The sequence below is a fragment of the Trachymyrmex septentrionalis genome, unplaced genomic scaffold (assembly GCF_001594115.1).
Source record: "Trachymyrmex septentrionalis isolate Tsep2-gDNA-1 unplaced genomic scaffold, Tsep1.0 scaffold112, whole genome shotgun sequence".
Classification (NCBI taxonomy): Eukaryota; Metazoa; Arthropoda; class Insecta; order Hymenoptera; family Formicidae; genus Trachymyrmex; species Trachymyrmex septentrionalis.
Window position 1 is genome coordinate 1422495 of NW_017304248.1, and position 12217 is coordinate 1434711.

Genomic DNA, 12217 nt, shown 5'->3' on the forward strand with positions numbered 1-12217 from the left:
TTATATCATAATAAATGTCAATTGTATATGAATACAAATTAAGCAATGAAAGAATTGTAAAAGAACTTATCCTTTTATGGAATAGGAAAAAAATTGCGACTGCTAAAAATCGTTTGTTACAATTAGACAGACCTCATAGCAAATAATGTTATAGTTACGTCACAACAATTGTAATGACGTGCGAATGTTCGTTTTATCATAAATGTGATATGTCACATCGATGTGACATATCACATTTATGATAAAATCATGGTGATATACGTGCGAATGTCTGCTTTGCAATGTATTATTTTGTTATGACAATTCTCACATTGCAATGACATCATATTTTCTTTTCCTGACTGCATTTGTGACTCTATTGTGACGTGGATATCCAACAAACGAGAATGGATTGAAATGGATTAAAATGGATTCAGATTTTTAGAAATACGGATTCATGAATGTTAAAATGAATCCTTTTCAATCCTGAATGCATTTTTATTTATTTATAGGAATGGCATGGAGTATATTTCTATGCTTTTCAATCTAAAAATAATATTACAGTATTTTATGTTTGATGGGTGTGTGCATCGTGAATACTGCTTAATTTAAAATTCTGAATAGAAAATGCAGTTTTTCAATCCAGTTGAATTTAAAAATAATATTAGCCATTTCTGTGCATGATGAATATTGCTCAATTTAAAATTCTGAATAGGAAATGCAGTTTTTTAATCCAGTAGAATATAAAAAAAAAGTTTTTCTTTTCAAATGAATATTCAATCCAAAATTGTGAGTAGAAAATCCATTGTTTCATTTAAAAATTCATTATGAACGCTATTTTATTCAGAAATATGAATAAGAAATTTTTCGTTTTAATTCAACTGAGTTAAAAAAAGTGGTACACATATAAAAATATTTATATGAAATCCAATCCATTATTATGGATTTAAAATACGGATTCGGATGGATTGAAAATTTCCAATCCATTTCAATTCATTTTCGTTTGCTGGGTATGACCCTTTGCTACGGGGGGGAGGCTCCGACAAGCTCAAAACTAATTTTTCTCCCCCCCCTCTTCTCCTACGTTACAAATACAGAAAATTTTGATATCAATGGCGTAGTTTCCACCGAGAGCTTAAATCAGATCAGAATGTAAGAACCAACCAACTACAGTCGAATATTCCTCTGTTACAGTCAAACGACAGGGGAATGCTTGACTGTAGTGGGTTCTTACATTCTGATCTGGTTTAAACCCTCTGTGGATACTAGGGCAATAATTTGTATGAGATACTAAAGTACTATAAAGAACAACAAATAAAATTCACTTCAATCGTTAAAAGCCGGTATATCAGTCTCCGCGCGGTCTAAGGTTAAGCAATCTACATTTAGTGACGTACTTACTTGTGGTACGCCGATTTGCAAATCCTTCCTTTCGCAACGCAATAGCATCGTTTATACGTAATAACGCAATATCGCATTGATTGAAGTGCTACGTTTCTATTTAAATGCGTTTATAATACTGCATGGATATTCTAAACGCAGAGAAAAGAATTCGATGATTAATAAAAAATATAATTTTTTAAAAAGTAAGAAAAATGGTTCCACTTAAATGGACCATTTATTTCTTTAATTGGTTCAACAAGAGACATTTTTTTAGCAAGGACACGGTGTAACATAATACAATGAATCATTACATTCTTGTTGTTTACCAACAGGAAAACGTTCTGTCTCACATCAATAATATGTATTATATAAGACCACGTATATCCTCTGGCAAAAAAAGGACTTTGCACATTTCTTATGGCTTTTGGTTCCTGGTTAAATCTCATATTCTGGGAAATTGCAGTCCTAAGAGCCGTTGTTCCATCTTTTGATAAATTTTACCTGTGAGATAAATTTGGTAATCCGTGCATGTGATTGGATAATCTTGCTACTTACCCAACAGTATCTTACCCTAAGTACTTACCCTAAGTATCAATGTCAAGTCGTAGAAAATTAACCAATCACAGTCGAGAAGAATACTCGACTATGATTGGTTAATTTTGTACGACGTAGGATTCTACGACCGCTACGACTTCTATTGTAGACCTCACATTACACAATAGGGCTGCAAGTCGTAAGTCGTAAGAAATTAACCAATCGTAAGCCGATATTCATAGGTCCGGATCTACAATAGGTGTTTTAAGCCTTCAGCTAAAAAAATTGAGAAATTGACCAACTACAGTCAAATGCGAAGAGAATAATTGATTATTATAGCTATATTGAATATTATAGCTTTACAAGTATGCATATTTATTTATGGAACATTTATGTAATAAAAAATCATGAATTTAATAATGCTTGAGGCAAATATTTATTATTTATGCTAATAATAGCAAATTTATATTAATTATCGATAATGTCAGCGTTCTTCAATTACATCCGGGCTTTTGGGGCCCTTTTTATACCGCCGAAACTTTGCCCATGGTTTTAATAGTGAGTATCTTGTCGGTGACAACAGCAACGATTGGTCGTGCCATATTCTTTTTTAGCCAATGACAATGGAGACATCATTGGCCGGACTCGTATTTCACCCTAACCGAGGCTGCGATCAAAGTCTCACTACAAATGCTTTAAAGCATTTGGTCGATCAATTGGAAAAAAGAATTTTGCAAATTGACCAATCAAAAATTGCTGTAAAGCATTGTAGCATCGCGCTGATCATACCCTGAATCGACTCTGTGATAGGCTGATAGCAGACGGAGCCAATGGGTGCATTTTCAGTACTATGAGCGCTCAGTGAGCTCTTGTATTGTGTTTGTTTGGTCTATATTTTTCTAACGGAATATACCAATCAAAGGTAAGAGCTCATTTAGCGCTCGTGCTTTTGGATGCACCTACTAAATGCACCCATTAGACAGACATGCGCAAACGCATATTTACCTCGCAGAGAGTCTGACAGTTTTTTTTATCAATTTTGTATCTGTGACACATTTCCTAACCTGAATCGTGATCGTCAAGTTCTACAATTAATATCTCAGTCTGCGGGGCAGAGCAACGCTTTTTTCTATTAGTTTCGTTTATTTCGCGCAAAAACGCGTCGAACGAGCCTAATCTCATCAAAATCGGTGAGGAAGACAGAATTCTTGAGTATTTATTGAAAATGCATTGATTGGTACATTTTTAAATGAATTTTTGTGATTGTGTGTGCCAAACTGAACGAATACCTACTATTGAATGAAGAGCGTTCTCTCAAGAATTACTCGGGCTAAACAAGTGGTTACGCGCCGCTATTTATGCCTGACGACAATGGCTAAGAGCAAGTTCGAATATGTAAAGGAATTTGAAAGGGACGACAACTGCTTGCCAAATTGTTGGATTGTGATTAGAATAGATGGCAGGAATTTCTCGAGATTTTGTGATACGCACCAGTTTGTCAAACCGAATGATGTGGCCGCTCTCGAGTTAATGAATCATGCTGCTATTACTGTTATGGAGGATTTTAAAGAGATTATATTGGGTTTTGGTCAAAGCGATGAATATTCATTCGTGTTCCGGAAAGATACACAGCTTTACAAACGCAGAGGTATTCATCGTGTGCCTTGACAATGTGAGATTTGTCTGATATAGAATCACAGAATTAATTCATTTTTGCCTGCATGCAGTTACAGATGTTTCATTCTTTACTGTTAATTACATAATTATTTTTTATTTTAAAATTTCTATCTCGATGATGTTAGCAATTAATTTTTAAGTTTTTTAATTATTTCATATTGCATTATTTTTGCCTATTATTGAATATTAGAAATTTATAACATTAACTAACTTTAAATGTTTTAAGCAAAATACTTCTTTATTATTCTATGATTGAATCATTATTATGTCACCAACATAAGCTGCGATTGTTTTTAATGCTCACATGCTGTGTGTGTAAGTTTCATTCTGTTTTTTTTTATCTGTATCATTTATTACATATGTGGAAAGAAAATAGAATGATGCTTACAGTGCATAAGCTACAAGTGTGACATAAGCACTCAAACCAAATGCAACCATAGTACTAGATGGAGCATAGAATTGAAACCACCTTGATAGACCTCGACAGAAAAAGGACGAAAGATAGTAGTAGTAATTACTCATGTAATTAAGAGCTGTGAATAACTTTACTTACACGCATGAGCTAAGGAATGTTTCTTTTTAAGATTTTAACTTTTTTTTTTTATTAAAGTAACACTTATGTTGCTTATAAATCAAATAATTAAAACAAAGGGCTCATAACCGATTTACGATATTATTTCTATATGAAGATATAGCTATGCATACTGATATTGATATTATACTGTACTATACATTCCATCTTTTTGTGAGGTATGACCAGACCAAGAGGTATATAATTCTAACTGGAATACTTTGATTCAAATTATAAATATTTTCTTCTTCCCATCGATCAATGTAATATATTATATTTTAAATAAATGTATTGCACTTATTTTCCAAATCTATTTTCGATAGTAAAGATTACCGATAAAATTTGTTATTTTTTCAGACACAATATTATACATGACTTTAAATCTTCTTATCCACGTTTGTGAGATTGAACCCTATATTTTCTTTTTCTTATGCTCGAGAAGCCTAGCTCGATAGCAATATTTATATCAACAATTGTGTTATTTTTAAGCGCTTCATTAAAAATTTAATGTATATTCAGAAATTTGTTTTAACTTTTCAAATCTATTATCACCTTCATTTAGTCTTTAAATCGTCGTAGCGTCGAATCGATGTAACTTTATTGTATGTACTTTTTATCTAATTCCTTAAAGCGATCTTGATTTTGTTTTATCACTTTTCTAGTGTTTATTAAAATTAAGCATTTTAGTTTTCGAGAAAAACTGTTTCGGATAAATTGTATGGTTTAAAAAAAATCTACTGGCGCTATGTTCGATCTTAGCTGGAGTCATCAAGGTCAGGTCAAGGTCACATCGATTTTTTTTTAATGGAACACCCTGTTTTTCATTTTAGAATCTAATAGCTGATATCAAGAGCTTTTTAAAACACTATAATAAAGTTTATTTTTATTAAGTACTTTTTGAGTTATAAGGCTTGAAAGTTATAGTATGGTCGATGTTAGCATCACTCAAGGTGTCTAATCGATGGCATTTTTTTTTTGTATGTTTGTTTCAGCGTCAAAATTGATGTCTAATGTGAATTCATTATTTGCTTCGGCATATGTTTATCACTGGCCACGTTTCTTCAGAGGCAAAGAATTGTATTATCCACCGTCGTTTGATGCTCGTGTTATATTATATCCAACAGATAAGAATTTAAGGGATTATCTAGCTTGGCGACAGGCTGACGTACACATCAATAACTTATATAACACTTGTTTTTGGAATCTTATTTTGAAAGGAAAATTAACTCCGAATCAGGTAAACATAATAACATCTAGGATTTTAAAATCAATATAAGGCATATTTCAAACGTAATAGCCAATTGCTGTTAAGAAAAAAAAACCAAAATAAAATTATTATTAAGCATATCTGCATATACTTGTTTATACAGGATGTCCTAGAAAGAGTGCGAATCCTTTCACTGGCAGATTCTGTGAAATATTATAAAATAAAAAGTTTTAAGATATTGTTAAAGGTATTGTAAGTAAGCTTTAAAATAGGAATAATTATGTAGAGTTTTCCTACATTGATATTTATTTAAAAAAATGAATATGTAAAATTGACAAAAAAAGTTATAAATTTTAGTTCAATTTTAATATATTAATAAGTTGTCGACACATTATCTGTTCAGCAATTGCAATGCAATATCAGAAGATAAGAAAAATGGTTGTAATTGTATAAATTATATTTAAAAAATGTATATACACTTTAAAATTTATAAAATTGAACATCATTCTTTTAAAAATAAAATATTTTTTGATTTCTGTGGAATATTTCATGTAGGTAAAGAAATAAAGGAAGATACACTTTTTTCGCGATCGTTCAAGAATCGTTTTATGTCTACATTTCCTTACGTATTTTTCTTCTTGAAAACCGAAAATTATAATGACACTACGTTTATGAAAAAATGAAAACGAAGGTAATAAAATCCTTATTCACATTGTTACGAAAACTATTAGTTTTTAAATTATTAACATGTGATATAATTAATATGTAATATGATTTTATTCATTTCATTTCAACGTACCAATTTTCCCTTGAGCGTTATTATAATTTTCAGTTTCCATGAAGAAAAATGCATAAGAAACTATAGAAATAAAACGATCCCTAAACGGTCACGGAAAGAATGTATCTTCCTTTAGCTATTTATTTCTTTAGCTAAATAAAATATTCAAAAAAATCGAAAAACATCTCATGTCTGAAAGAATGGTATACTTAATTCTATGAATGAAAATGTATATTCTACAATTAACATCATTTTTCTCACCTTTTGATATTATATCGCAATTGATGCAGAACTGACAATGTGTCGACAATTATTGTATATAAATACATTAAAATACATTGGACTAACATTTGCAACATTTTTTTCGGATTTTTTTCCTATTTTCCCAGTATTTAATATATTCAATCTTTTTTATAAAATTACCAATGTAGAAAAACTCTACAATAATCATCATAGTATTCCTATTTTAAAGCACAATTAACAGTATAAATACTTTAAAAAATTTATAAATTTCAGTTAGACACCTTTGCAGTAAGCGCATCACAATGTCAATATTTAAAAGCGAGTCAGTGTACAATAAGTCACAGAAAGATTGTTGCAATACTTTTTTCGGTAGATTTCAAAATGCAGCCTGAGTTTCAGCGATTGGTTCTTACTCCTGGATCTCACCATTTATATTTAATCGTTCTACGAGTAAAGCTGAGTTTCGAAAGCCATTGAAAAAGTATCGCTATCTTTCTGTGTGACCCACTGTATAAATGTAAATAAGCTCATATACCAAACATCAGGGCGTTTCGAATCGAGGCCTGGTCTCCTCCATATTAGTAGACTTCTGTCCTATCACTACACAGCTCTGACGCTGATAGCTTTTTTGCTGTCTATTTCCTCTAAATTTCTTATAGGACATCTTCGCAATCGCGCGCACGATGTATCATGCCTGAGCGCGCAAATTTCAGACGCTACAATTGGCGAACTTTAATCATTTAATAATGAAAAGTATTATATCCTCGACATTTTCGTATAAGACTTTTCGTCTTAAAATGTTCCACAAAATCTGCTGGTGAAAGGATTTTTTCTGAAACAATCATCGTTTCTTTCCAAATATTTTTTTTTTAATCGGAGCATTAACTTTTTTATATAGAAATTTGTTGTTTGATAATACAGCTCAGTACTGCTGCTTTTCATTCCTTATTCGAATCACTGAGGTTCAAAGTATTTCTTGAGATAAAGGAAAATGTGAAAATGTATACTTACAAGAAGACCCTAGAAGTGTTCAAGTTTTTCGATACCAATTTTTTTTATGATTCTTGAGGCCAAAAAATATACGTGTCGCAGCATTTATTAACGTGCGGCTTCGTCTTCGAATTATAAATTTTTTAAAAGCTGACAAATGCAAATCGCGCTTGTCCTTCAAGGAAAGTTTATCAAGGAAACGTTTAGAAAATGTTTTTTTTTTTACAATAAGTAGAGCATTTGAGATTCCGTTATCTCAAAACGCATGTGCTGTTAATAGGTTTTGTGTGCGAAACTAATTTTTCAACCGTTTAGAAACACTTTAATATTGTTTTTGTAGGAAATATTATGATATCAATGTTCTAATAGTTTAAAAGAAATAACAAACACAATAGAACATATATTTTAAAGAAACAGAAAAGTTACCGAACCTCGAATGCGAACCCGATTCGCTGGAATAATGGTTCAATTTTTCAGATTTTCAAAAATTTATACTTGAAAATAAAATTTGCATATTGATAAACGCCGCACTACGTATATTTTTTTTTGCCTTCAAGAATCATTAACAAAAAATAAACATCGAAAAACTCGATAAACACTTTTGGGATTTCTCTCATTAAGGCTTGGGCTATATGGAAGGTATTTGAAAAGTTTATATTTACATTGTTGAATTTTTTACGAGTCAAACATAATTCCTGACAATCCATTGTTTTTCTTTATTTTAAGAAATGGTGGAATAGAATCTGGGCGATGAATTCTTATGGAAGAAATGTGTGAAAAAGTTGCTATGTATGACAAGTAGAAAGAAATGATGACTTTATAGAAAAGTAGGTTAAAAAATTGGTTGTGAAATGTGTACGTTAAAATGTGTACATGTGCACAGATAGTTTCTTTCAAACTATTAGAACATACAGAATTATTTTATACATTATTAATATATTGATTATAGCCTAATAATTATTATATGTTTATCATTAATGTATATTTTAAAACAATCATGTTACTTTTCGATGAATTCAGATTACTTTTAAATTTGTAAATAGAAAGCAAATTTTATTTTTTAACTTCTGAAAACAATTTTAATATAAATTATGTTTGGAATTTAATTGCCAATCTAAAAAATATATTAAGTTTTAAATTTGCTCTTATAAAATACGAATATTTGTGATAAGACAGAGATCTGTATAATTGCATATTGTAGCAAATTGTAATGTACACTCATTTTTTAAAATATGCAATAGAATTAATTAATTTTTAATATTTTAATTTATGAATGTTACAGGCTGAGGAAAAACTTAGGGGCACGCTAGCATCGCATAAGAACGAGTTGCTTTTTCAAGAATTTGGTATAAACTATAATAATGAACCGCCATTGTTTCGAAAGGGTACAACACTTATTCGGAAATTGGTACCTGACAGGTCTGGAAGATTGAAACCTACTATAGTTCCTTTAGTAGATGATATTATCGGTGACCGTTTTTGGAAAGAGAATCCTGAAGTCATTGGTTTGAAAAGTTTAGCAACTTATCAACCACCAAGCTTAACGAATAGCTTTAAGAGTACAATTCCTGTGCTTACTCCTTCTTCACCTACTATAGTGAAACTTGAGAACAACGTATCCCCATCTTCACAAGTGATAAATTCAGCCAATGAAGAAATGCATTCTAATAGAAGCAGAGAAACAAATGGAAATCAAATGCAGTGTGAGAGTGAACGTATTTGTAGGAAATAAGTTTGTACTTTGTTCTTTTGTATACAATAAAGTTGAATTGGAACTGTATCTATACGTGATAGTAACAGACTGTCTATTGCAAGGGGAAAAATCCTGAGAACCAAATAGAAGAACACCATAAAAGATGAACATCTCTTTAGTCTTTGAAAGAATCAATTGTTACGTTTCAAGATATGTAGCATACAATGAGAAATGTATTTAAGAAATAAAATACGAGAAATGAATATAAAGATTGATAAATGAATTTGTTGATAAATTCAATGATAAATTCAAACAGAGTGAAAATGATCCTTCATACTTGTAGAGTATCTGTCTTTGAAAGTATAATATATAAATAATTAACAATCCTATTATTAGAATAAAAAAAGCTGCTGTTAATCAATTATTATTTTAACGAACTTCCCAAGATAACAAATTCTATAAACAAAACGAATGACGAAAGCAATTGGGAATTGGACTCTAGACTTTTTTTAAAGCATTAACAAGCTTCATGGTGTTATTAGAGCACAAAGATCCTCTTCGCCGTTATCTAAAAAGAATGTTGTTTAGAGAATATCTTGTAATAATGTAACCTATGTTAAGTAGACGTGCAAGCAGTTAAAGACCAGATTCTCGGAATACAACATATCCGTTGAAGCACGTCTTATACTCTTTCAGTAATAACTGATCATAGATTGCAACGTAGTCATGATTTAGGCTTGACATTTTAGATACTGTGAGCATGATTATAATAAGATTAATGTCTAAGATAATACATATCAAGAGAAGAATTGTATCGATCGATAAACGGACGCCAAAGTTCTAGAAAAAAACATAGACCCCCTTTTTAAATAACTTAAAATATACTATATATGTTTATAATATTTTGCGACATTTCATTGACTTCAGTGGAGAATTTTAGGTATGCTCGTCAGTAGATCTTTAATATAGCCATAGGTCACATAAAACTGTCTTTATTATCCTGCTAAATTATTTACATTTTTGACAGTGGTGTGGAACACTTTTTCAATTTCAATATGGTTTTATTCATTGACTACGTTTTTAACTATAATATATTAATATTATGATATCAAATTGAGATCAAAGTAATTCGCACGATGATTTTGGTCATTAGTCACATTATTGTAGGGTAAATTTATAATGATGTCAATATTAAATTTTTGCTTAATTAAGACGTTTACACGTTAAAGATTCTTAGTCATTCGCTACTACTCAGTCTTTCTTCCAATTGGTGAATTTGTTCTATAATGGAGGAATGGTTACTGTCACACAATAATTATGAACGGATGTATCTCAATTAACTATAATAATTTTTTATATTGTTTCGCTGAAGAAGGCTAAAAGATTAGTATGTACGATTTTTTTTCCTCATTATTAAGATAAAGCTTCTTTACAGCAAAATTACTACAGCGCCAATTCCCAATTGCCCATGTCATTTCTTTTGTTTATGGAATTACTATTTTCCTTATCTATTATCACTGTCGCACTGATTTTATATTAAAAAAGTGGGAAATTATGATACATATTGTACGTATAGAAATCATGGACTTAGTGATTTGTTGTTCATTATACGGAATGCAGCATATTTTCATTTATTTTATAGTATGTATATATATCATATTAATCACTACAATAATATGTGATAACGATTTACATTGAAGATCAAAATTATATATTATGTACACATATAGATTTTGCTATTTTGTTTAAAATCTTATAATAACAATGCTAGATTATAATTTTTAATATGTGCAAGTAGCTTATCAAACAATTTCGACAATTATATACAGGGTGTCCCATTTTAATCGATCCCGAAATTTTTGTTTGTTTTTAATTTTTTACAGAAAAATATTTTAGGCGAGAATTGTACAGTTTAAAGGAGCGTAAATAATGATAAAATTAATTTTCGAAATAAATCAATTTTTTAAAGATTATCGCCATTTTTTAAATGAGATTATATGATGTTTCTTTTTATGTAATATGATTCCTCTAATAATACTGCATATCAAAGAATTGACATAGAGATATCGAGAAATCTATACTTTTAGAATTATTTTATACTTTCAATTCGGCACATGTTGATATGGAATATAAAATATCTCGTAAACTATTAATTTATTAATAATCATACCTTAATACTTTTATACGCATAATAACGACATAAATCAATTGATGTAAAAAAATATGGTTGCTTATTTAAAAATTTATGCGTTTTGCAGTATGCAATAAATGTTTTTTTAAAGCAAATATACCTCCTTTACATCATTTCCTTTACACCAATTGATTCATTTCATTACATTCTATGCATAAAAATATTAATACGATTATAAAAAAATATTAATAATTTAAAAGATATTTTATGTTTTATATCAAAATGTGCCAAATAAAACATAAAATATCTCTCATAAAGTTGTCAAATAAAGTGTAAAGTATCTCTCGTAACTATTTGATTTTTTTTAGCTTTACCTAATACATTTATATAGAATAACTAAATAAAGAGAAATCATTTATGTGAAAAAAATATACAATTCCATTAAAAAATAAAATATTGATCTTCTCATATGATCTTAAAATATTGATCTAATTGATTTTACCATTATTTGCGTCCCTCCAAATTGTATAACTTATCTCAACATTTTTTTCTGTAAAATTAAAAATGAAGAATGTTGTAGAAGATGATCGATTAAAATGAGATATTCCTTTATACTTGTACGTGTCTATTCGATTTTCTAAAATAAATTTTTGTGTGATAATATTATTACACAAATAACTTTTAAAAGCTTTTCTAATAATAATTAGATTAATATCGCATAATTTTATACTATGCAAAAGAAAATTAGATTACGTTGGGACGTAAATAATCGATATTATCGGTTTAATGCATATTTAAAAGATAGGGATATAATTATCTATTTTAGCCCGATGTTTTTGAGCAACACATTCTGCAATCCATACAATATTACGACACTCTTGCTCCTTCAATTTCAAGTAGCTATAGAATACTCCAAAATGAAATTGTTGAAGGAATGCATGGACGTTTAAACGAACCTATACATATAAAAAATTAAAATCGAATTATACATATATTCATATATATATATATATATATATGAATATATATAT

The 12217-nt window shown here is 29.6% G+C and overlaps 2 protein-coding genes across 2 annotated transcripts in view; one reads left to right on the forward strand and one right to left on the reverse strand.

Moving 5' to 3' along the window:
* The first annotated feature begins 2878 nt into the window (after nt 1–2878).
* LOC108751722 (probable tRNA(His) guanylyltransferase) lies at nt 2879–9229 on the forward strand. Its single transcript, XM_018492055.1, has 3 exons — nt 2879–3544; nt 5137–5381; nt 8645–9229. The coding sequence occupies exons 1-3, from the start codon at nt 3196–3198 to the stop codon at nt 9092–9094; spliced, it is 1044 nt and encodes a 347-aa protein (XP_018347557.1). The 5' UTR covers nt 2879–3195; the 3' UTR covers nt 9095–9229.
* A 2673-nt stretch (nt 9230–11902) lies between these two features.
* LOC108751715 (V-type proton ATPase subunit d) overlaps nt 11903–12217 on the reverse strand; it is a 3126-nt gene continuing 2811 nt past the window's right edge. The window contains exon 6 of the mRNA XM_018492041.1: nt 11903–12142. Coding sequence (XP_018347543.1) covers nt 11981–12142 — 162 coding nt within the window. The 3' untranslated portion in view covers nt 11903–11980. The remainder of the gene's footprint in view (nt 12143–12217) is intronic.